The sequence below is a fragment of the Rana temporaria genome, chromosome 3 (genome assembly GCF_905171775.1).
Source record: "Rana temporaria chromosome 3, aRanTem1.1, whole genome shotgun sequence".
In the NCBI taxonomy this organism is placed as follows: domain Eukaryota; kingdom Metazoa; phylum Chordata; class Amphibia; order Anura; family Ranidae; genus Rana; species Rana temporaria.
This window is the reverse complement of record NC_053491.1, coordinates 148,607,121-148,634,820: the sequence shown is the minus strand read 5'-3', so window position 1 is coordinate 148,634,820 and position 27,700 is coordinate 148,607,121. Positions and strand designations below refer to the sequence as shown.

The 27,700-nt window shown below is 40.5% G+C and overlaps 1 protein-coding gene across 1 annotated transcript in view; it reads right to left on the bottom strand.

Annotated features, from left to right (window-relative positions):
- The window catches only part of TBC1D22A (TBC1 domain family member 22A), a 735,477-nt gene that overhangs the window by 420,435 nt on the left and 287,342 nt on the right, over positions 1-27,700 (bottom strand). Inside the window, exon 9 of the mRNA XM_040343645.1 lies at positions 245-357. Coding sequence (XP_040199579.1) covers positions 245-357 — 113 coding nt within the window. The remainder of the gene's footprint in view (positions 1-244; positions 358-27,700) is intronic.

The window sequence follows — 27,700 nt, the reverse complement described above, 5'->3', positions numbered from 1 at the left end:
GGGGCCTGAACCCAAACCCTCACTTACACTCTACAGCAATGCTGCAAAGTGAGCACATTTGTCATTTTCCAAGCCAGGAAATAATAACAAAAAGTAGACAGATTTCCTCAATGGAGCAGTCTTTTCCCCTAAGTGTTTATTTCTCGGCTTACACTTTTCTTCCACTTAGGGCCACAGCAGTAGCTCAAATTCATGAAATAAATCAGTTATAGGGAATGCATGAGGACAGGGGGAATCAATTTACCTGAATGCCATCAAGCAACTTGCTCATGCACCAGTAGCTGTCAGCTTCAATGTTCCGCAGCACCTCTTCAGGCAGACTGGAAACATCAACATTTTCCACTTCTTCTTCTTCAGCTAAAATGCACAGAAGAGACAGGGTTGTAAGCAAAGTGTGCAGAAATTCATAAAACAAGGCTGTGTATTTTTACAAACCTGAACTTTCTAAAGACTTAGTTGAAATAAGATAGCCACACAGAGGCACAGTTCTAAGCTAGTTAGGAAGTAGATGGGAAATCCCTACAATGACAAAAATGTAGACACTTCTTCACCTAATTATACTATCCTAAAAATAAAAAAACATGGAAGAAAATGCCCCTCTTGTATATATGATGATCTGTATTTAGCCATGCACATGTTCCAGAACCCACTGAGATCCACACTCCTTGGAAATGCCCTCAACCCACGCATCAAATAAATATACCAAATAATTGATGCAGGCCCTGTCTTAATAAATGTTGTTACCTCTATACAACATATTGCCTCATTTCTGCAAAAAATGTATCCAACAGATACATTTACATTGTAAATAATATAGCAAAGCATAAGTAATATGCACCATATTTACCACAGCTGTTAAAAAAATGTATATATATATATATATATATATATATATATATATATATATATATATATATATATATATATATATATATATTTCTCCCTGTGTTTTTTATTGCACAATGCTCTGTAACACCAGCTAACAATCACAGAAAATAAAAGACTACCAACTGATGTTTTGCAATGTTAAAATAAAACTAAAATAGTTGACACAGTAAATCAGAACAATTTACCTTACATATTGGAGTTGCATGAAAATTTCTATACTTCTATAGAATCAGAGGTTTTTCAAATTGTATTATTACAATGTTACGCAGTGAAATATAAATTGGTGTGAACAATTAGGCTACATTCAGCCTCATATATGCATGTGCTGGGTCTTTTAGGGTTGACCTTCAGTACAGATGGCTTCTTGCAGAGACAGACACATTTGTGTCATCATCACCCAGTGAGATAGATACAGAGTTAACAGCTTACAAAAATCAAAGGCAGGAGGCCCCTGTAACACCATCCTTTCCCCTTACTGGGAACCCCCATATCACCATCATTTCCCCTTACTGGGAACCCCCATAACACCACCTTACTGTCCCATTGTGAATTTACAGAGCACATTGGGTGCATCTCCCACTGTGTAGCTGTGCAGTGAAGATGAAGGACTGGTGTAAGGCTCAGGGGGTGGATCTCTATGTGATGCCATTTTGAGATCTCTTGCGAAAATGGCCAAGCAGAAGAGATATATAGTGAAGAGTCACTCAATCTGTTCAGCAGCTTCCCTGTGCAGTTATTCTGAAGTGAAGAATCTTGCACATATGCTTGGTGCACTTTGAATTAGTTGAGGTATACAGTTAATAAATTTGAATGTGAAAATACTGGATCACCTTTGATAACGTCCTGTGGGTGGGACGAAACACATCAGTTGACCGTGGGTGGTGAGGTCAGATCTAGACTTCCAGTTAAAGCTGATTTTAAGCCTTTTTTTATCCTGTACAATGTGAATGGACTACAGTGTTTTCATCAATTTTAATAAATGGACTTGCACAATATACTTCCTCTTTCTTTGCCATTATACCATTTATGAGGAAAATGTGGGTCTACTAAGAAGCAGCCTGGTTGGAGAACTACTAATCCCAGCATTTTCAGTTGATTAGCAAGGCGCATATGACTTCTGTTATTGGAGTCCATAGCAGCTAGTGAGTGAGTGGGCACACAGGAGGGGAGCACAGACTGCACCAATATGTTTACAGCAGGGTTCTCAATGTGGCGGCTCTCCAGCTGTTGCAAAACTACAAGTCCTGTCATGCCTCTGCCTGTGGGAGTCATGCTAGTAACTGTCGGCTTTGCAATGCCTCATGGGACTTGTAGTTCTGCAACAGCTGTAGGGCAACCGGTTTGAGACCAGTTTGGTTTACAGCATTTGGCACAAGAGCACTTTATACGTGATTGAGAAAATCACTATTTGATGGATTTTTATTTTATTTTATTCTAATCATGTCTTGGACATTTAAATGTATGTATATTTGTGAGTTTAAGTGATATATTGATTTAAATATTCACAGTGAGAGTGCCCTTTATTATATGCATGTATGATTTAAGGGCACTACACCTTTGAAGGAGCAAAATTCTCATGTTTACATTTAATATATATATTGTCACAACCAATTTACAAAGTTTGTTGATGCACTACGCCCATTAGTGTGGGTATATGTGTATTTATACACATATATATTATTTTACAGGATCAGGATGCTCTGCCCCATCCACCACTTGATGAGCAGCCTGTCCATAGCTATGACACCCATTTTAACATCACTATCCTAACTGGAATGCTTCTCCTTACTTTTTACCTTTGACAGGTTTCAGAACACAAAGTTACACAAAAAGGATGTTTAAGCCCCTCCACCACCCAAAGAAAAAAAACAGAGACACAGAATACAAATTATATTTTTGAATAACGCAAGTTATGCTTAGTAGTTTGTTTAGAATTGTATGACTCCCTGTGATGAATTGTGCCTTACTTTAACTGTGTGCCAGTGTAAGCACATGTCCTTATAAATTCAGAAAGTTGTCTGTTGCACTGGAACAATTAAAATTTTCTATCTCCATTATAGATTCTCAAACATGTCATTTTGCCTCATTAAAAGTGCACATTTTCATTTCAATAGTTTTAATTTTACCAAAATAATCCAGCAATTGTTTTAAGGACAAGGTTTCCAATCAATTATACAAAATGCGAAACAATATTAAACAGAACAATAGTGAAAATAAACAGTGTTATGTATTCGGATGTCTGGTACTTAGGATAAAAAAAGGTGTCACTTCATGTGCTAAAACGCACGCAAGACTCAATTACTGTTATTGTAACTTGTACTCCGGCTGTGTGGTTAGGAGTAAAAAATAGAGATGGAAAGATTTCAAAGTTGACAGTTGAGAGGAAGAAGGCTTTTGGGTAGAATAGTAAGGGAGATGGGGTAGGGGGAAAGTGTGAAGGGGATTCCCTCCTCAAGGAAAGGGTTGGGTGATAGTGAGTGATCCATGGGTTCCAGATTGAGAAATTTGACATGTGTATCCATGAGATTACTTGTCAGCTTTTTATTCATAAAAAAAGTGTTAGTTCGATTTTCAACTTCGGAGAAGAATGTAAACTGTTTTCCCATGTTCTAGCTATAGTCAATTTGGAGACTAACAATTAAGTTGATTAATCTAAATAGGGTTTTTATGATGTTTGGAAGTTTAAAATGTTACAAGAGCGAGAGCTAGCCAAGAAACTTTGGAGAACTGGACGGCACATTTGTGCAATACTCTTGTCCAGAAACAATGGACTTAACATTGGACAGGGCCACAAAGTATGGAGAGCATCACCTACAGGCTGGCAGTTTCTAAAGCAAAAATCATGTATTGCCAGGGTATATGCGAGTAACACCGGAAGGCACCAGGTACCATTTGATTAAAACCAGGAGTGGTGACAATGATTGAGCAATCTACAATATAATCCATGTTTTATGTCAATTCTGAAACTTTTTAGCTTTTAGATCCTCTTGCCATTTTTGCTACTTAAGTGTGCATGGTGGGAGATGGTAGGTGATTAACCACTTCCCTAACGGCGCATTGTAAAATGACGCTGGCAGGAACCCTCTCTCGATCCGGGTGGACGTCATATGACGTTCTGTGTTCCTGGCCATCTAGGGCGCCCCCGGCAACGCTCGTGACCCGGCGCCTGGCACCCACGATTGTCGGTGATCACGGTAGGAGTGTGGATCTGTGTGTGTAAACTCACAGATCCACCTCCTGTCAGCGGTGAGGAGACCAATGTGTGTTCCCAGTCCAGAGGAACACACATTGGTCTCCTCCCCTTGTGAGTCCCCTCCCCCTACAGTTAGAACACACCTTAGGGAACATATAACCCCTTCAGCGCCCCCTAGTGGTTAACCCCTTCCCTGCCAGTCACATTTACACAGTAATCAATGCATATTTATAGAACCAATCGCTGTATAAATGTGAATGGTCCCAAAAACGTGTCAAAAGTGTCCGATGTGTTCGCTGCAATGTCACGGTCACAATAAAAAAAATCGCAAATCGCCGCCAATACTAGTAAAAAAATTAATAAAATAAAAATGCCATAAATCTATCACCTATTTTGTAGACGCTATAACTTTTGCGCAAACCAATCAATATATGATTATTGCGAATTTTTTACCAAAAATATGTAGAAGAATACGTATTGGCCTAAACTGAGGAAAAATACGTTTTTTTTTTTTTAAATTGTGATATTTATTAAATAAAAAAGTAAAAAAGTGTTTTTTTTTTTTAATTGTCACTGTTCTTTTGTTTATAGCGCAAAAAATAAAAACCGCAGAGGTGATCAAATACCACCAAATGAAAGCTCTATTTGTGGGGGGAAAAAAACAAAGATTTAGTTTGGGTTCAGTGTTGCATGACCACGCAATTGTCAAAGTGCAACAGCGCTGAAAACTAAAAATTGGTCTGGGCAGGAAGGGGGTGAAAAGGCCCTGTATGGAAGCGGTTAAGATGTGAGTAAACTTTAGAAAATAACTTGGGTATTAAGAGAGTGTAATTGCAAATGTGTTCCAAAGATGTTACAGTGGTAGAAATTTCTTTAAAGGGGTTGTAAAGACAAAAATATTTTCCTCTTAAATTAAAGTCCGACAGTAGCTGATAAAGTAAAAAGTAATGTTTTGCATTATAACTAGTTTGATACCTGTTGAAATCTAGCTATTGTATTCACCTCCGTCAGTCCTAAAACATTATTCTCACTGACTTCCTGGTTTGAGGTGCGCATTCATTCTTGCTACATCACGGCCTAATGGGAACTACAGTTCCCATTAGGCTTAGCCTCCATGCCTGTGAGGGATAAGAGAGCATCTTCACGCAGGGCTGTAGTCATAGGGAGGGGGTGAGCACATTCTGCTTTCCACCATGCAAAACGGCTCAGATGCTGGTGGAAAGCAAGAAGAGGAGTGACAGGAAATGGCATTTTCAAACCTGGATTACTGTATTTTGGAGGTCAAAAGGAAAAATGAGGTACAGTAGGTGTTTGTGATATTGTGCTTTTAGCACGACAGCGTCGCGCTGATACTCGGCGACAGGGTGCCGAGATCTCGCCGACATCTCACACTCACTGGAATAGTGACAGCACATTCCAGCAAGCGCGTCATAGAAGCGACGGGAGATCCGACTTGGATTCCCGCCAATTCTACACGTGTGCGGCGTTTGTTATGAATCCTGAAGGGGAAGTCCCCGCCGGATTTTAAATAAAAATCCGGCATGGGTCCCCCCTCAGGAGCATACCGGGCCCTTAGGTCTGTTATGGGTTGTAAGGAGAGCCCCCCTACGCCGGAAAAAACGGCGTAGGGGGTCCCCCTACAATCCATACCAGACCCGTATCCAAAGCACGCTACCCGGCCAGCCAGGAAGGGAGTGGGGACGAGCGAGCGCCCCCCCCCCCTCCTGAGCCGTACCAGGCTGCATGCCCTCAACATGGGGGGGTTGGGTGCTCTGGGGCAGGGGGGCGCACTGCGGCCCCCCCACCTCAGAGCACCCTGTCCCCATGTTGATGAGGACAGGGCCCCTTCCCGACAACCCTGGCCGTTGGTTGTCGGGGTATGCGGGCGGGAGGCTTATCGGAATCTGGGAGCCCCCTTTAATAAGGGGGCCCCCAGATACCGGCCCCCCACCCTAAGTGAATGAGTATGGGGTACATCGTACCCCTACCCATTCACCTGCAAGAAAAGTGGTAAAAACACAAATAAACCACACAGTGTATTAAAATATTTTATTTTTCTGCTCCGGAGGCCGCCCCCTGTCTTCTTTATTAGCTCTTTTACCAGGGTGGGCTTCTTCTTTGACGTCTTCGGGTGGGTGGGGGCCGCCGTCTGGTTCTCTTCCACCGCCGGGGGGGGGGTGGCTTTTAAAAAAGCCCCCACCCCCCGGTGGGTTTCCTCCGGCGTCTTCGGCGGGGCTCTTCTTCTTCCGCTATCCCGACGGGTCTTCTCAACTCTCCGGGGTTCTCCTTCTGTCTTCGCCGCTCTCCGTTGTTGACTCGTCGCACCCCGGTTCTTCGTCTCGCTGTCCGGTGTCTTCTTCCGTGATGTACGTCTTCTCCTTCCGTGCTGTGATGAGTTCTTCTTCCGTGCTGTGACGTCATGTTCTTCACTTCTCTCCTTCTCCCGATGTTGCCACGCCGGTCCTCCTCGCTGAAATGACGGATGCGCGCCTTGCATCGGACCTATATAGGCCTCACAGTCCCATCATGCTCTGTACCTACCCATGTGATACCTACCCACGTGGTAGGTATCACATGGGTAGGTACAGAGCATGATGGGACTGTGAGGCCTATATAGGTCCGATGCAAGGCGCGCATCCGTCATTTCAGCGAGGAGGACCGGCGTGGCAACATCGGGAGAAGGAGAGAAGTGAAGAACATGACGTCACAGCACGGAAGAAGAACTCATCACAGCACGGAAGGAGAAGACGTACATCACGGAAGAAGACACCGGACAGCGAGACGAAGAACCGGGGTGCGACGAGTCAACAACGGAGAGCGGCGAAGACAGAAGGAGAACCCCGGAGAGTTGAGAAGACCCGTCGGGATAGCGGAAGAAGAAGAGCCCCGCCGAAGACGCCGGAGGAAACCCGCCGGGGGGGTGGGGGCTTTTTTAAAAGCCACCCCCCCCCCGGCGGTGGAAGAGAACCAGACGGCGGCCCCCACCCACCCGAAGACGTCAAAGAAGAAGCCCCCCCTGGTAAAAGAGCTAATAAAGAAGACAGGGGGCGGCCTCCGGAGCAGAAAAATAAAATATTTTAATACACTGTGTGGTTTATTTGTGTTTTTACCACTTTTCTTGCAGGTGAATGGGTAGGGGTACGATGTACCCCATACTCATTCACTTAGGGTGGGGGGCCGGTATCTGGGGGCCCCCTTATTAAAGGGGGCTCCCAGATTCCGATAAGCCTCCCGCCCGCATACCCCGACAACCAACGGCCAGGGTTGTCGGGAAGGGGCCCTGTCCTCATCAACATGGGGACAGGGTGCTCTGAGGTGGGGGGGGCCGCAGTGCGCCCCCCTGCCCCAGAGCACCCAACCCCCCCATGTTGAGGGCATGCAGCCTGGTACGGCTCAGGAGGGGGGGGGGGCGCTCGCTCGTCCCCACTCCCTTCCTGGCTGGCCGGGTAGCGTGCTTTGGATACGGGTCTGGTATGGATTGTAGGGGGACCCCCTACGCCGTTTTTTTCGGCGTAGGGGGGCTCTCCTTACAACCCATAACAGACCTAAGGGACCGGTATGCTCCTGAGGGGGGACCCATGCCGGATTTTTATTTAAAATCCGGCGGGGACTTCCCCTTCAGGATTCATAACAAACGCCGCACACGTGTAGAATTGGCGGGAATCCAAGTCGGATCTCCCGTCGCTTCTATGACGGCTCTGTATCCATCGCGGCAAGCCAGCTCGGCGCTGGCTCCCGCGATGGGGCTCGTAGGTGCTCAATCTCGCTGAGAAAGAGAGCGAGATTGACACAAAATCGGGTTCACCTACTGTAAGTGAGACTTAAATTTTCTAGCTTACAGCAATCAATTGATCTAATAAAAAACGAACCTTTAGTGATCCTTTAATCTTGTAATAATGCCCAATCTGCATATATCTAAAGAATTCATGGAGGGAGCTTTCAACCCTTCTTTGATAGTGGGCAATGGGAGGATTGAATTGTTCTCAAAAAGTGAATGGCCCATGTAATTTTTACCAAGTGAAGGCTGCAGGTGCTTCAAGTCCTAATGGGAAGAGTGGGTTGCCCATTACAGGGAGTAGGGGGAAGGTGTGAGGATAGGAACTCGCTAGAGTACTTAAAAGAATCCCGGATTTGCAAATTGTATGATAATCTTCACAAGAACGCAAGGGAAACTTGCTCAAACTATGCAATTTGCACTCCTCATGGGAAAAAAAACAAACATTGAAAACAGGTTTTAGGGCCTAGAATTGACTTATTAATTATTTTATTATACACTACATAAAGCAACTGCCAAAAGGCAAACACGGCAGTGAAAACATATCAAATATTGTATGTACAAAAAAAAAAAAAAAAACATCTAATACAGATATGCCAATTTGCTAGCAGTATACTTTACTTTATTCAAATCGCACTATGTCACATAAGAGGATCTGGCTTTTCTCTTAAGCATTGAATGTGCTTTTCTATGCATACAATATGGAATCAACAATACAGCCATTTACTTAGCATTACATTAAGAGCTATATGTAAAAAAGGCAAAGCAGAATGTGAAAGTGCATTCTCATTTAAGGTTACAGAAAAGGCATATAAATGACAGCATTCATTCCCTTTTACATGCTTAAGTATGCCCACTGGCACAGTGACATACAATGGACAATGTATTATACAGTATGAAGTGCTGGTGAGCTTAGAATGTTTGATGGTCAGATGTCTATATGACTGAGCTACTCTATCTGTGTCACCATTTTTTTTTTTTTTTTTTTTTAAAGATGCATGATGAGTCAGATATGCATCTCTTTTCAGATGACTGCTTTTGAAACATTGTAAACTAGGCCAGCATCAAAGAAAGGATGCTTTCCTGAAGTGTTCCTTCCTTTTATGTTTTCTTTTTATCTGCTAGGTTCTTCAAAGCAACTGGGCAATGCACAATCAGCTAAAAGAAAATAGGCTGCAGTAAATGGCTCCATTATACAGAGTATGAGCAAACAGTCTCTCTTTGCTCTGACACATAATGCACAAAAAATTATAAACACCACCAGCATAAGTTTGCATTAAGGAAGGATACATGTCAAATCAGACCAGTAACAATAAACAAATTAAACAATTGTCTTTTTATCAAAGTTTTACTGATGTACAAGAGAGTGCACTTAAAAAATGTGCACACACACACAAATAATTCTTTGAAATCAACTGGTTAACTGATTAATGATAAGTTAACCTTTAGAAAATCATAAATCAGTAATTAAAAGACTGTCTTTATTATATATATCTGCATTTCCTGTGTCCTTTAGTTTAGATATTGTAGGTAATCAACCCTTGGAATGCCATCATGCTGTAAGCCCCCAATTCATACATAGCTGTAGAAGATTTAAAAGGATAACTAAAAGGAAACACTATTTTCATGTGTTTTCATAGGTCAGAATAGGATTAAAACACGTTACGTTCTCAATGTAGTCTGTGCCCCCGTTAGGGAGATTCACACCCTTTATTTGTCATGTCATTTGTCAAAACTAAAAGAAAATCCCAAATTTTAGATTGTCCACAAAAGTTGTTTGAGATATGTGTCCATGGCAGCTAAAGGGTGAATCTGTAAGGACCTTTTTCCATTTGTAATCCCCTAGGGCAGATGATCGCTGTAAAGCCTAGTACACACTATCAAGTTATTTTTTTTTCAACCGCCAAAAAAAAACTGTCAGCTCCGACTGGAGCGGTTGTGTTTCAACAGGGGGATGGTGCACCCACCAGAACATATTGGCGGAGCGTGCTGATTGGGAGTCGACCGGCTGCTGGTTATCCAGCATGCTTGTCCAACAGAACGCTTCTGCCATACACAGAGGCCAAATGTCAGCCAGTTCTTACTGAACTGGGTGATGTCGCCCGACATTCGACTCCTGTGTACTAGACTTAAGGCTGTAGAAGGTACCTGGCCCAGGATCTCAGTCGCAACTCGACTTCACATTTCCACGCAGAGACCACATTCTTTTCATCCTGCTTAAGGTCGTTTCTGAACGTGAAAGAAAATCTCAAGTTTTGAATGGTCACTGAAACAGAAATAGAGAGCACATCTTCCAATAGATACACTAGTTCTGGTGACCATGGTTGAAACCAGAGCTTCCCTTATTTTGGAGGGATTTTTCTTTTCATTTCCTGTTTTAGCTATGGAACAGGAAGTGGAAAGAAATCTCCCCAAAGGGACACAGATGGCAAAACAAAATATGACAGGTATTTCTCTTTCAATACTCTATCCAACATGAAAAAAGTGTGGCCTTTAGTTATATATAACCTTTACACAACAGTTTCATGCAGCATACAGAAAGTGTGCTTTATTCCCGGGCACTGCATATGAGTTCCTGTGTTTGTGTTGGAAGCACGCTTGATCGTGCGCTTCCAGAACGGAGACCAAGCTAACTTTTTCATTTGTGTCTGCAGTCATGATCCTGGTATCCAAAATTTCAGCCGGTAATGGGCTTTCCTGTAGAACCGATTAAAGCAGCCCTACAGCTGCCTAGTAATTCCTACATGGCACAGAAGGCAAGTAAACCCTGCCAACCGGCAGCTGTTGTGATAGCAATAAAGTTGATCCCAAAAATTTAAGGGACAGTGTAAAAAAAAATGTAAAAAATAAATAAAAATTAGGGTACCCCATCCTCCACCATGTTCATGCCAAATGCAAACAAATGCATAGGTCCTGCATATGTAAACGGTGATAGCACCAAACGTGAAGTATCACGGCGAAAGTAAAAGAGCATTACTGGTAATTTTAATGCCAAACCTCATGTTTAACTCTGACTTGGTATCCTATAAAAAAAAATTAAAGTGCCACATATAGACAATTTAATATACCATAGTTTGTAGCTATTCCATGAGCGTCCACAATTTTAAAGCATGACATGTTAAATATGTATTTACGCGACGCAACATATATATTTTTTTATAGTTAACCAACAATTGTATACATTTTGAGTATAGCCTCAGATATAATTTTTAGATGTACCATCATCCAGGATTGGTTAGAGGAAAAGGGGGGAACGGGGAGTGGAGAGATGGCAGCTGCTAGTACCGCAAAAATGAATGGACTTTCTCGGTACTGATAACACAAATCAATGTGGTAAAAAATTAAATTTATTTTACATAAAATTATACAGTTTAAAAAAACATAACTAGGACAATCAACCTCACTTAAGATACAGTGATGGAATTAACAACGGATAGCCGTGGCGTATCTAGGAGTGTGAGGTGGAGTCATAGAAAGACCTTGACCGGTTTCGCGGATAACCGCTTGTTCAGGAGGTAGTCTGTACAATAGATGACATCAAAAACTAGCAAGGCATAAAAAACATCACAATAAAAATAATAAACTTTAGGAGGTCAAGATGTGCAAATGAACAAAGATCTGCTTACCAGGGGTCAAGGACTGTGGTGGAGCTCGCTGACTAAGGCCCCTGTGGCAAACAAGGGGGAAAAAAAACGAGTAATACTCTGATGGAATGATAATGGCAATATTTTAGAATAAGTAGTAAACCAATGCAACAGTGATAGGACACCGTGTGCATGGAAAAGGATGTGAAGGATCACCAGAAAATTAATAGAGAAGAATGAAAAGAAAGGGGGAGAAGGGGGGGGGGGAAGGTTATAAGGTTGGTACGGGGGGAAGGTAAGAGGGGAGGGGAAAGGGGGAAAGGGGGGGGGAAGGTAACATAGGTGGGGGAGGGGGGAACAAGCGGGAAAGGGGAGAGAAGAAAAAAGATAAGAAAGAGAGAGGGAGGGAAGTGAAGGGGGAAAAGGGGGAGGGAGGGGGGGGGAAGGAAGAAGAGGCAAAAATGGGGGAGGGGGAGGGGGAAGAGGCAAACATGGGGGAGGGGGAGGGGGAAGAGGAAAAAATGGGGGAGGTTGCAAATCTGACACCCCAGGCAAAGCAGCATAAGTAGGTAACACCAGGTAGTGAGGGCAAAAGGATTGCGAATATTAAGTCAAAATTAAGATATCTTACCAATGCTTGATAATAGCATTAGATTAAGGGCGGCTGGGGCTCAGGCAAGTATTGAAGCAATTCAGATAGGGCAAGGCAGCTGAGGGTAATCAGCTGAAGACCATAGAGAGACCCCCAACGCACTGAGAAACAGTGGAGGTAAGGGAGCCAGGGAGATGGCATACCACACTGAAAAGTCAACAACAACATTCAGTGAGGAAGGCATAAGGAGATTAAACAATGTCAGACTAACGGTTAGCACAAGCCAAAACTTACCGGCCAGGCAGCGTTCCAGTGTTCAGCCCATGGAGAGTCACAGAGGAGCTCACGCTGTGTGCTTCCTCCATGATCTCTTAAATATGATTCCCCAATCTCGCCGTTCATACACGCCGCTCACGTGGATCGGCGTGTGACGTCACAGGATCAACACTTGGGTATTATATTGTTTGTGTGCACCAAAATGCATTTAAAGCGTATTTTTTTTTCCAGAAAATGTGTTTTAAAACTGGCTGCACAAATATTGTGACATATCATTTTAACAACCATTTGTTTATTCTAAAGAATCTCTGCATTCAAAATATAAATAATGCAAGGGTTCTGGGCAGTTTTCTAGCAAAAAAATAAAAAAAATACAGATTTTAACGTGTGTAAGAAACATCAGAATTGGCCCAGTTTTGAAGTGGTTAAACCCCAAAATGTATATTGCAGCTTCACTGGATGTGGTGGCTGCATTTGTTTTCTTCTTAAGGCTTTCCCCCCTGCTTTCCCCCCTGTACACACGATCAGCCATTCCGACAACAAAACCGTGGATTTTTTTTCGACGGATGTTGGCTCAAACTTGTCTTGCATACACACGGACACACACATTTTGTCGAAAATTCTGAACGTCAAGAACGCAGTGACGTACAACACGTACGACAAGCTGGAAAAAAATGAGGTTCAATAGGCAGTGCACTGCTTGATTACGAACATGCGTGGGTTTTTGTGCGTCAGAATTGGCTACACACGATCGGAATCTCCGTCCAAAACTTTTGTTGTCGGAAAAATTCATTAGCAGCTTTCAAACATTTGTTGTAGGAAATTCCAACAGCAAATGTCCGATGGAGCATATGCACGGTCGGATTTTGCAACAACAAGCTCACATAGAACATTTGTTGTCGGAAATTCCGACCATGTACGTAGCATTATTGTACTAGAATGCATACACTCTGGATGAGGATGTAACAGAGGCACCTTTGAACAGCAGCATTGTCAGGCTGGGAAGTGTTAGATAAACCAGCAGCCAAACTGACAATTGTGCGGTCCTGCGACGCTGTACCCAAACAAAACTGATGTATTTTTTTCCCCCATAGAGCTTTCTTTTGGTGGGATTTGATCACCTCTGTTTTTTATTTTTTGCTCTATAAACAAAAAAAACACCAATTTTGAAAACATTTTTTTTTTTTACTTTTGGCTAGAATATCCCCAAATTAAAAAATAAATAAAAAATTCCTATATACTAGGAACACACAATCTGTCTCCTCTCCCTTGTTAGAACGTGGATGTGTGTGTTTACACACACATCCTCATTCTGGCTCTGTAAGGAGCGATCGCAGGTGCCCGATGCACTTCTCTGTTTGCCAGGCATGCGCATCGCCTCTTCAGTACCGTGGCATCCCCTACTACCCCATAAAGCGTCCGCCATTCAGCTACGGTGATTTGCACAGGGGAGACATTCTGCTGCCGTCATATGGTCAGCAATCGGTTAAAGCGGAAGTTCCACTGTTGGTTGGAACTCCGCTTTTAGCAGTTACAGCAACATTTTTTATTTCATTTGGTAAAGGGGTCAAAAATGTATAAAACTTGACCACTGTAAGCACATCTATCATTGTTAACCACTTAAGGACCTGCTCACGCAGATATACTAAAAAGGTGTTGGTACTGCGCTGGTATAATAATGTGATATCAAAAAAAAAAAATATATTATTTTTTAGAAAATTTTTTTTTTTTTTTTTTTTAGTTTACCCAAAATTTTTTTTTCTATTTGACCCCTATAGTGATATAGTGTTAGATCCAGTACAGTGATGTACGTGATGGGTCACTATAGAAACAGCTCTTGTGAACATATGTACTAGCGTGATGCTATGTGCATATGCTGTGCCATCAAAAATAAATAAATAAATAAATAAATAAATAAATAAATAAATATGGCTACCCCAAATGATGTGCTTGTGAAACAATATTCCAAAGTGCTATAAGTGAGTCTATAAACTATTATGAATATACATGCACAAGTGTGCGAACATATAAATAATGAATAATATTATTAATATATAAAAATAAGGCATTGAGGAACATCCTGAGAGGACTCACCAACTTTAACGGAATACGTTTTTGAGGCACATTACCAGCTGGGGTCTGGTGAGTTTGCATTTCAGCAGTTGGTGGTGGTAGCACTTATCTTTGTCGGGTGGAAGAAGTGACAGCACCCTGTATGCATGAAATATAGCACCAGGATTTAAACTCAGCAACACTTTCTGTTTGGACTGGAATTTGTGAACTGGCGCATATCCATAATTGGGGACGTGTTGCAGCATGAATGCACATGAATTGTGAAAAACTAATTTTTGGCACCAACGCACCTTATTATTATTTTTACATTTTTATATATTAATAATATTATTCATTATTTATATGTTCGCACACTTGTGCATGTATATTCATAATAGTTTATAGACTCACTTATAGCACTTTGGAATATTGTTTCACAAGCACATCATTTGGGGTAGCCATATTTATTTATTTTTGATGGCACAGCATATGCACATAGCATCACGCTAGTACATATGTTCACAAGAGCTGTTTCTATAGTGACCCATCACGTACATCACTGTACTGGATCTAGCACTATATCACTATAGGGGTCAAATAGAAAAAAAAATTTTGGGTAAACTAAAAAAAAAAAAAAAAAAAAATTTCTAAAAAATAATAAAAATTTTTTTGATATCACATTATTATACCAGCGCAATACCAACACCTTTTTAATTGTTTCACCTAAACCTCATAGAAGGTTTATACAGCACTGCAGCAGGTCAATATAGTATTATTTAGAACTTATTTTTGCGCCGGTGACAATCACTTTCCCTCACGCAGATATACGTCCTTTTTTTAAAGATGGATATCTCGGTAATGGCAGCAGCTGCTGCCGCTCTCCCGCGCCCTCCGCCGCTTACCGGAGCTGTCGGTAGCGGCGGAGGCAGCTATCGTGTCCTTTCTCGTGCTGTGCGGGGATGCGAGTGAGGGCAAGATGGCCCCCACCCGTCCCCATAGCATAGCAGGGCGGAAGTGACGTCAAAACGTCAGTTCCGCCCATGCTTCTTAAAGCAACATTTTTTTAAATGTCATTTTTTCAAATGACAATTTTTTTTTTTTTTTTGCATTTAAGTCTAAATATGAGATCTGAGGTCTTTTTGACCCCAGATCTCATATTTAAGAGGACCTGTCATGCTTTTTTCTATTACAAAGGATGTTTACATTCCTTGTAAAATGAATAAAAGTGATCCATTTTTTTTTTCATGGAAAAAATTATAAAATAAATAAAAATAAATAAGAAAACACAAACAAAAATTTTAAAGCGCCCCGTCCCAATGAGCTCGCATGCAGAAGCGAACGCATACGTGAGTAGCGCCCGCATATGAAAACGGTGTTCAAACCACACAAGTGAGGTATCACTACGATCGTTCGAGCGAGAGCAATAATTCTAGCCCTAGACCTCCTCTGTAGCTCAAAAGATGCAACCTATAGAATTTTTTAAACGTCGCCTATCGAGATTTTCAAGGGTAAAAGTTTGACACCATTCCACGAGCGGGTGCAATTTTTAAGCGTGACATGTTGGGTATCATTTTACTCGGCGTAACATTATCTTTCACAATATATAAAAAAAAATTGGGCCAAGTTTATTGTTGTCTTATTTAATTAAAAAAAATGATTTTTTTTCCAAAAAAAGTGCGCTTGTAAGACCGCTGCGCAAATACGGTGTGACAAAAAGTATTGCAATGACCGCCATTTTATTCTCTAGGGTGTTAGAAAATAAATATATAATGTTTGGGGGTTTTAAGTAATTTTCTAGCGAAAAAAAATGTTTTAGTCTTGTAAACACCAAATCTGAAAAACACCCAAGGTCCTTAAGTGGTTAAACAGTTGTGATCTTTCAACTGCTACACCTGCAAGACTGTATGTTCTGTTGAAAACAAAGGACTTTCTGGTCTGATCACCAGGTGAAAACAAAAGTTTAAAAAAGCAAAGGAATGCAGTTGCCACATCCAAGAATTGGAAGGATGTGATAATAAATGTCTGCTTCTAGGTTTAATACTGCTTTAAGCAAACACAGTGGGCAATCCCACTTACAGGTGATCATAATAATAATCTACTGGGTGTCAATTCTAGACCACTGGCTGAAGGTGGGTGGCCCAATATGTGCTTGATGTACCAGGACTGTTGCCTGTGTCAGAGGGTCTTAACCACAAAGGGGTGAATTTGTGACTGCCAAGCTGCATTTTTTAACCTGGGGGGAGGGTGTCCAGACGGCCACATTAGTTTACCATTTTTCCAAACTATGAATGACTTGGGTTTGGGTGGAACTCATGGTCAGCCTGAATCTAAAGCTCATCCCTAGACAACAAAGCTTCACACAAATATTTCCACAGACTATAAAAAAGTATGCTAGTACAACAAAGAACAGTTAATCATTTAGACTGTAGACAAATTATGGATTATTTATAATCTTGTTCTATATTAAGTATGTCTCATAGCTTATACAGTTCTGCCATCTAACATCTTATCCAAGAGAAACATTTCAACTACTATGAAATACACATCTGTTCTTTTATTCAAGAACATATTCTTTAGCTCTAAATGCAATTTAAATTATTACCCAAACACTTATTGATGTTCATCCTTATTTGTCTGATTGCCAAAGCATAAATTGTTATTTTAAACTGGAGGACATTGGCTTCCTATCGTTATAGGCAATGATTTATTGATGCAACGGAAAGTTGGCATACATCTTTGAATACTTCACAAAATTCTGCAAAGGAAAAGTACATCAAAACACAAAAAAGTATGTATGCCACAATGGGCAAAACTGGTCGTCGGAAAACCGGTTTACTTTGTACATTCCATAAGCACAATTAAGTACATATTATTGCTCTTTGCACCATCTTAATGAATAAGACAAGAAATCTTCCATTTCTTGTTTCATTGATTTGTCTAAACTAACCTGAAGTTTGATTGACACCAATGTTTTTTCCATACCTGGTTTTGATACTGATGTATTGATCACATGGTGGAGGACTAACATCTCAAGACAGTAGTTAAGTTTGAGATGTTAATTAACCAGGTCTGCATGAATGTCAGTCTTGAAAAATCGGAGTCTGAGACCAAAGAGCAGAGGCGCTGTTACCAGGAGAGCCAGGTGGCTTAGCATTTGTGATGGTAAACTGTTAGCTTAAACATTGCACTGTTTTGATTTAAAGGGCCAGCGCAGCTACACAAACAATAGGTTTTTACACATTTTTTTCACTGACTCAGTGGTGAATATTAGCTGCAGCATAGCCCACACTACAAAATATTTGGAATTTGTTTTGTGTCAGTGGTACACACTCAATTAATGGTCACAATCTACTTCTATGAAAATTGGATGTGGGGAAACCAAAATCAATTTGAATAGGTGTAAGCCCAGACTCAAGCTGTAGAACCATTGTAGCCCTGCTCCTTGGTTTCACCCTATTGGCTCCACATACACGTATTCTGATTTATACATTATTAACACTGAACATGTATTTTACCAACTGCCATATCACTTGGAACAGCTTTTTGAAAAAGGAATTGCTTGTATATTGTATTATATAAAAAAAAATGTCTACATTATAACTACACAGCGAATATAGGGAGCAAAAATACTATTTACATTTATTCACCAAAAATCATTGTCAGCACTTTAAGTACTATTCACACCACCAAGACTGACTCCATTTTGGCTTTGACAGGTAAAGTCATACATGAATAGTTGACAGACTGATCCATCAACATAAAAACATAAAGATATTTCAGTAACAAACGCGTTCATACAATTTTGATAGTAAAAGGGTACAACAAAGCAGCAAGAAAAATAGCCACTGCAAGCATTTCTAAAGCCAAGCTGATAAATTCTAGCAAACAAACACATAAGTACATAGGAAATGGTCTACATAAATGTCTAGCAGAGAACTAAGTCAAACCAAGTACACTGAGCTTTTATAGTTCCTAACACAAACACAATAAAATTGGGATATAGGCAACTAATCTACTGTAAAGAAACAGATAATTTAAAATTGTCACATTCAGTACATACATAAAAATGAAAACATGAGCAGGAAATTTAAGGCAAAACATTTCCACTGGCATCAAATGAGAAGGCTTGGAGACACAGGAGCATCAAAAACTGATGCCGACAGTCAGTTCAGAGCACTTGTTGTGAGGTCCATGTCTTTCTCAATTAGGAGCTTGTTGTCTGTACCATTCAGCTAAGAACTAGAAGCTCCAATAGTGGATATCTTATGTACCATGCCAAACCAAATGAAAACAATCTTCCATACCAAGCATACTAAGGCTGAACAATGTTTTGCACTCTGCCGATTGCTTCAAGGTGGTACCAGTCACCACACAAAAGTAGTTCATTAAAGTTTTAACTATGCAGACTTCTGACATGGGCATGTGTGAAAGAGTGGCAAAATAACTTAATAGAGGTGTCATAGATTCCATAAAAAAATAACATTTATGTCTTCACTGCCATAGCCCAGTGGTCCAATGTGTCCTTGGCCTTAAGCCCCCAACCTTGATCTCAACAAAAGAGTTGATTCAACGCAAGTATGTTTTTTTTTTGTTTTGTTTTTTAGAAGAATTACTTTTCTTTTTCCTATGCAATGGAACTTTTTTCAGTTTTGAGTGGCGTTTTAAAAAAAAGTACTGGCAGTAAAAGTATTTGTATTACAGAAATTACTATATTTGTCCTCTGCCACACTTTGCCTTTCAGTTACTGCATTCTACCAATCAAGACAGCCAAAACTCAGAAGGAAGAAACAAAGTAGATTGTGGGAGTTGCATTGCTGGAGGAGGCAGCTTTGTGCTAAAATGCACATGTGCTGAGCAGACCTATACAAAATACCAAAAGCACCTACTCTAGGTGCCCCAAATTGTGTAAACATATATATATATATATATATATATATATATATATATATATATATATATATATATATATATATATATTGCTGCAAAAGTTATTTGAAATTCTGTTATTAAAGCACTGTAGTTTTCAAAATGGTCACAAAAAAAATATTTTTTTTTCCAATATGACAGCTTGGTGAGGGTTTCATACATAACTGTGTACACAATGCCTTCATAAATGTCACTGGAACATAAGTCAAATTTTAGGCATAACCTGCAGTAGTAGTTTCATTTTTCATGAGACACTCCCTAGGCTTGTGCTCTTCTAAAGAAATGCATACACTGCTGCTTAAATCATTAAAATACCAAGATATGTTTAAGTGTTTATATTAAATCTACTGTAGATTTTGCTATTCAAAAAAACAGTTGGAGAAAGGACAAACAATCTTTTATGACGCGGAAAGGTACAAATCGGCAACACAGTTTGCTGAAATCTTCTGCATTTAGATCACCTAAATGGAATTTCCTTTTTTTTTAAACTTACACCTTTAATAGCATCTTTACTTGGAGAAGTACAATCAAATCAATGTGCTGCATTTCTAAACCAACCTTAAAACCTCCTTCTAAAGAGATACTAATATAACGTTATAATGCACATTTTACATTGAATGATCATGTAATTAATCTGTGTGTGTGCAAATAACAAAACAAATAAATAAAAAATATAAAAAATATACAATATTGTCGACTTCTTATCTCACATTTAATCACAAAAATCCCAATATCAGTGTTCATAAATAGAGTGACAAGTGAGTATATATAAACCATGCACTCCTTGTTACATGGTATATTTTCGAAAAAAATATATATATATTGAAAAACATAAATTTGAAAACATGATCCAAATTTAAATTGTTGAAAAATCTTACAGAAATGTTGTGCTGAGGGACCAAAATGGATTCCTAAAAAATTTAGTTTGCATTCCATTTAACCTTGACCCACCATGGCTCCCAGTTATCTATCATATCTGCAGAAGGTTCTGGACTTCTTCAAAACCAAGCCGTTTAAGACTACTTTCTAGCTTTGATATCAAAGTCACCTGTCTTCTCCCAGGATTGAGTACCTATCCAGCTCAATTACAGAAACGTTTTGTAGTTAAAAAAAACTCTGGGTGTGATATGGATGATATATTCAGAACAGGCCAACTAAAACAAAATAGATCAAAGCAGTCTTCTTCCTATGGTAACTCTCCAAAAAACTAAACTGACTGTACACCATGTGCATTTTGTGAAAATTATGGCTTGAAACAATAAAATAGGGAGTAAATCATGAACGGAATATCATCTATTTGCCTAATAGTTCTTTGTGGATTCATACATTCTTGCTTTTACTGGACAATTCATAACAAATAATAGACTAGAGGGAAAATTTATTGATGAAATGGCATCAAACTGTCATAGTACATGATCTATCACTAACATTACAGGTCTCTTTGGTTGAATGAACACCGAATGCATGATGACTCAATAAAAACTAAAAAAAAAAAAAACAATGACACAAAACGGTTGAATTATTACACCATAAGTTAAACAAGGGCATGACTCACTTCTTTAATAAGTACAAGAAATGGAAGTTTAACACTTGTAAATACAAGTGATGCAAGACAAACTTTATATTTACAACTGTAATTAAAATGATGAAAAGTTAACCTTTCTGATTTAAGTCATCAAAATGAACATGCTGCATAAACACAATTTAGTGTCACAAAAAAACATCAATCACAACAGTGTGAGAATGGAAAAAAAAGATTTACCAAATTGTGATATAACTACATACTAAAAATGGACGACCAAATCATATTTACAGTATGTGTATATGTATATTGTCATGATTTTTCAAAGATGGAAACATTTTAGGTATTATTGTCTTAAGATGTATCATCTAATTTTATTGTCCAATCCATGAAATGTTTTCACCATGTAAAACAGATATATTTGTTCTACAAAATACCATGTCAAGAAATATACAGTCCATTGCAACGACTTCAGTAAACTTTTATGCAGATGCTGATCTTATTGTAATAAAGGAAACAACCGCTGATAAAAGCAGTAGGGCTGTATTCACATTGTAACGCAGAGCAGCGGGAGTGCTTCACTGCTCTGTGTGGCTATGGTAGGATGCAATGTGGTGTGTGATTAAGTGCATGGCTCCCTTTTTATTTTTTTTAATAAACGTTGTGTGAAGTGTACAAAACATACACTTCAGTCACTGTAACAAAGAGCAATGCCTTACATTGCAGTGCAATTTGGCATGGCACACTGTGATAAAATGCAGCATGTCTGAATTTAACTGCAGCACACTGCGGTGCACTAGTCTGCATTGCAGTTTTCAGAGGTGTCACAATGCGGTAAAATGTCTGTCACTGCATATGGTGTGAATTAGTCCTTAGACAATTACATATGCATTAACTTGCACTTACAGGGCATTCCCTACACATTTAGGGGGCTATGTATAAAAAATATGTTAGACAAGTGTAACAAACATTTGCCTAGCCTTTAGGAAATCCGGCCATATTTTGCATAATACTTTGATTTCTTATGATCATCAACTCCATCTAGTGACCATAACCTGATTGAGGTATTGAGGTACTTGAATGCTACAGCTATATACGATAGTCTGAATTGCTAATGAAACTGGTAACATTGCGTTTAGAAAATACACTATAGGCCTTTAATGAACATTTAAGGAGAAAAGTACAGCGCTGATTCAAACATACAACCTTTCATAACAATCACCACATAAAACACCTACGACATACAGAGGTACTACTGGGCTACACATCTGACGCGGGTAGTAGACTGGCAGGTGCACGCTCGCCATAAAGGATGGGTTCATCTGGAAAGTTTGATTACTGGAACTACCCCCTGTAAAGTGCCCTGGTTCTTTAGGAAACACTGGACGCATAGCGTTCAAGCGCACCCCCTGGTAGGGGCAACCTTGTTAGCATACGCAAGGGCCTGTGGTACTCATGCCGTTTCGGATACGATCTGTGGCATAACACCCCTCAGAGGGAACCCTGACTTTCTACCGGGATTAGAGAGTGCTTACCCAACAAGACTATGGCCACATTCGGACGTGCTAGCAAAACATTTCTTCTCCGGGAACAGATTTCTTACTCTAGGAGAGGTGTCGTCATTGTCCCTGACCAAGGCCTTCCCCTCACTGGCATACCTTCAGATAAAGCACTTTGACAACCCCAAAACCAGAGGAGGTTTTTCGAAGCTGGCCACAGTGTTTGAGTCACTGTGTTCTAGCCCGGCCCCTCAGAGACATGTGATCTCGGTGTTGTATGCATCCATGTTTGCGAAACCTTGTGCCTCAATGCAGACGTAACAGGTCTTTTGGGAGGCCCGCTTGGGGAAACCGATTGAGGCAAAGAGTTAGGAGCGAGTCCACTGGTGTATACATAAAGGATCACTTAACGTGAACACCCAGGAGAATGGGTACAAGCTTAGAACACGATGGTATAGGACACAGGACCTGATCCACAAATTATGTCCATGATGTGACGACGGCAGTATCCTCGCTTCTCCTGGAGTTTTCACCAGCACAGTATCTTCTTCATCTCTCAAAAATTCCCAATAACGGTATTGCAAATCAGTGGCTATTCATATGATCAATGCAGCCAGACTGTGTTTGCCTGTTCACTGGAGAGACATGACACCCCCACCTCTTAAAGAATGGGCGGCATGGATTAACCATATTTTAGCGATAGAGGAGCTGATACATACTGCACAAGATAGAATCTCAAGCTTTTCCTATGTCTGGGAAGACTGGTTTAAATTTCGGAACACGGCTGCATACCATGACCTTATCCAGAAGGTGTGATGAATGGAAATTTACAATGTGAGCGGGCACTACACCCAGTGTATGATACTGTTGACCTAATTCTTTACCAATATAGTAGATGGAGGGGGTAGCTGGTGGGCTCCCCACCCCCTCTTTGGACATTTGAGTTCAGACGCCCTCTCCCCCCCCTTTTTTTCTCTCTCCCTCCCCCCTTGCTTCCTTCTTCTTCTTTACTTAGTCTCTTGATATTAGTGATCTCAACGAGATGAGATGGGTCTGCATTTGACGGACCTCTCCACCCATCCATACTAGAGGAAACGGATCTTTTTAGGAATGAGGCGAAAGTGAAACAAAGGCTCAGGCCTGCTGTAGCAGGTGCACTGAATTAGTATCCCCTTTTCTGGGGGTTGTTTTTTTTTCCATGTACATATGTACTCCCTCTTGTTGGTTGGAGAATCTAGAAGCACTGAAGTGTACCTATGCTAGCATGAGCCTTCTGCGAGAGCTGGGTACATAGTTTCCTTTTTACTTAGGCTGATGACGATCTTATATTTGCTTGAAGTGTTGTTTAGGCCTCATTAAGATTATGTCATATGTTACTGTATCTCGTGTATTACCGGAAACCCCTTGGTTTCTATACTTTGTTGTTATTTCTGCTGATGTTTTGAAGATGGCTGTTAAACTATTTTACTTTTTCTCAATAAAATCTGTATGGAAGAAAAAAAAAAAAACACCTACAAAAATGCACACAAATTAATTTATTTGGGATTTAGCTCTGGAAAGTGAACCACGTTACTAATATTATCTTTTAATTTCAGGATAAGGCCCCTTTCACATGAGGACGACGCTAATCATCACTCAACAGGCGGGTGACTGGTCCGTGTCCGCTCTGCATCAGCCCACTGTTCTCTATGGGTTGGTTGGATAGAAATTAACGGACTGTTCTTTCCCATTTGACTGTCACCAGATCTGATCAGACCTAATCCATCTGTTTTTAGTGGACAGGATTGGATGTCGGTGGGTGTCAGCGGACACATGCCCACTGGCATCTGCTACTCCATAAAGAGCAATGGGTGGTCCGATTGGGTCCGTCTGAAAAATGGACAGGCTAACCCAATCGGTCTGCTCGTGTGAAAGAGGACTAAATACTGAGCAACACAGATTTGTATAAAGACAGGAAAACAGACTTTTATTGCTTTTCCAGTCTTGATAGGTTTAGTAAATGGCTATCCACTAAATATAGTACTGTAAGCCAAAGGGCTTCATTTTACTAAGCTTTCTATGCCCACAAACGTTATTCTCAAATATAAACAGAGCAGTGGTGGCCTCCTAGCTCCTGATAGCCATATGCCAGTAGCAGTGGCACTGCCTAAGTAAACTGAGGAGAGCTTGTAATCCCACACATACCTATTTAAACCTACACTTTATGCCAACATAAATAACACAAATTGTTATATGTCTTTATTTGCATACTTGAATTTGATTAGTATCAGTCTTTTGCAGTCCCTCTATAACAGAGGCAAGATTGGGAGAGAAAGAAACAGCACAAAGAGCCAAATAGTGCATGTGCTGACAATAAACATGCTCATAAGAGTTGAAAGCAGAGTAACAAAAAGATAAGCTTATTATTGCGTCATTGTCTATGACAGCCTTGGGTTTAGATGAAGTGGGTTGAATGATGCCAGCCATTATTTTACCCTGAGGAATGAGCCTATCTAGTAAAAAGAACAAAAATATTGTAGGGTGCAGCTCCAGACTAACGACAAGTATTGCAGAAAAAGCTTTTTTATTTATTTATTTTATAATTTGATGGGCTAATTATTTGTTTTCAATATTTTTGACTGGAGTTCTGCTTTAACTACCAGATATAGCATTTTCCTGCCGAGAACTTTTCTACAAATGTTTGCATGAAAAATCATTAAAGAAACACAGTTAATTACTGTATAAATATTGAAACATGCCTTTCTACCCAACTCTGTAAGCAGTGTTTACTTAATGTTCATTAAATAGCATAGAATACAATTTTAACAGTTAGAGAAAGGTCAGGCGACATGCCCTACAATTAAATGTGCTCCTAATACAGAACAGTATTTTCTTCTTTGCAATAAGCATTTGCATAATATTGTGTTAATTAATTTGATTACAAAATCTGAATTTACCAGTTTCACATTTTAATAATAGATCTAATGGATACAAAATGTTAATAAAAATAAGCGAGAATTACTTTTGTGATAAAAAAACACAGTATAAATATTATACAGGATTTATATAGCGCTTTATATCATGAGGTCAGACAGTGCAGTTACAATACAATTCAATACATGATGAATCATAGGGCCATGCTCGTTAGAGCTTACAATCTAGGAGGGAGGGTCAAATGATACAAAAATGTAATAGCTGTGGGAGAGGAGGTGATAGAGAAAATTCAAGTACAGTTGTTAGGTGAATGCAGGATAGGCCTTTCTAAAGAGATGGGTTTTTAGGGATGGTCTAAAAGCAATACAGAGTAGGAGATAATTGGACAGATTAGGGTAGGGAGTTCTGAAGGATTGGAGAGGCTTGGGAAAAGTCCTGGAGGCGAGAATGGGAGTAGGTGACAAAGGAGCTAGAGAGCAGGTCTTGGGAGAAATGAAGAGAACCATTAGGTTGGTATTTTGAGACTAGGTTAGTGATGTAGCTGTTAGCAGAGTTGTGGATGGCTTTGTAAAGTTGTTGTTAGTACTTTGAATTTAATTTGTTGGGTGAGCAGGAACCCATGGAGGGATTGGCAGAGAGAAGTAGCAGACACTCAGTGGCTGGTAAGGTGGATGAGCCTGGCAGCAGCATTCATAACAGACTGAAGGGGGGGTAGCCTATGTATAGGTAAGCCAATAAGCCAAAGGAGTTGCAGTAGTTGATGAGAGAGAGGACCAGGGAGTAAATTAGCTTAGTGGTGTCATTGGTTAGAAAGGGACATAGTTTGGAGATGTTGCAGAGGTTAAGGCGGGAAAATTTGGATAGTAATTGGATGTGGGGCCAAAAGGATATAACCTTGGCATGGGGTGATGGGCTGTTAGTTGTGTCATCGATCTTGACAGAGAGATCAGGGGAAGTGGCACGTGGGGGAGGAAAAATTATGAGCTCGGGTTTGGATACATTGAGTTTGAGGAAGTGGTGTGACAACCAGGTTTATAGGTTTGTTAGTAAATTAGTGATGTGTCAAGAGACTGATGGAGTGAGCTGAGGGGTAGAGAGATAAAAGTGGGTGTTGTTGGTGAAGTGATGGCATTGGAAGCCATGGGATGCTATCAGCTGACCTAGGGAGGAGGTGTAAATGGAGAATAGGACAGGTCCAAGAACAGAACCTTGGGGAACCCCGACAGAGAAGGGAAAACGAGAGGAAGAAGTAGAATTGTAAGTAACGCCAACGGTGTGGTTGGATAAGTAGAACCAGCGAAGAGTACAGTCACGGAGACCAAAGACATGGAGTTTTTTTGAGGGGGTGGTCAACTGTATCATAGGCAGCAGAAAGGTCCAGGAGTAGGATTACAGAATAGCGTCCATTGGTTTAGACCAGGGGTAGGCAACCTTGGCCCTCCAACTGTGGTGAAACTACAAATCCCATGAGACATTGCAAGAACCATACAATCACAGGCATGACTCCTAGAGGCAGAGGCATTTGGGGATTTGTAGTCTCACCACATCTGAAGTGCCAAGGTTGCCTACCCCTGGTTTAGGCCATTGGTTGATTGTTTGTTAGTTTCTGTGGAGTGTTGAGGGCAAAATTCTGACTGAAGGTAGTCAAGAAAGTAATTAACAGTGAGGCAGTCGCAAAGTTGGTGGTAAACCAGATGTTCAAAAAGTTTGAATAAAAAGGGGAGCAAGGAGCTGGGGCATAGGTTGTTAAGGTTGGTGGGGTCCAGTGAGGGCTTTTTATGTATGAGGGTGACCAGTCCATTTTTTTGAGAATTGGAGAAGAAGCCAGAAGAGAGGGAGAAATTGAAGATATGTGTTAAGAGAGTGTAGAACAGAGACAGGGAGTGAACGTAGCATTTTGAAGGAACGGGGTCCAGGGCAGGTGGTTAGCTGGATGCTAAAAAGAAGTATAGCAACCTTGCCTATAGTGGCAGGGTTGAAAGAGGGAAGCAATGATTGTACCTGTGGACATGGAGTGTTGAGTGGAGAGGTTATGTACAATGGAAATTTCCTCCAAATGGCATCAATCTTATGTTTAATGTGATTGGCGATTTCCTGGGCAGTGAGTGAGCTAGTGGGTGGATGCAGTGGAGGATGAAGTAGAGAGTTCAAGGTAGAGAAGAGTTGATGTGGATGGGATGATAAGTTGTCAATGAGAGTAATAAAATACAATGGATATAAAAAGTCTGCTAAAATTTCAGGTTTATGTGATGTGAAAAAATTTGACAGATACATACATTTCAGAACTTTTTCCACTTTTAATGTGACCTATAAACTGTGTGTGTGTGTGTGTGTGTGTGTGTGTGTGTGTGTGTGTGTGTGTGTAGGGGGGGGTGCATGTAAAAATAATGTGGTTGCATAAGTGTGCACACACTCTTATACCTGGTTCAAACTAATGTAATTTAGGAGTCAGTAAACACCTGCCATTATTTAAAGTAGGG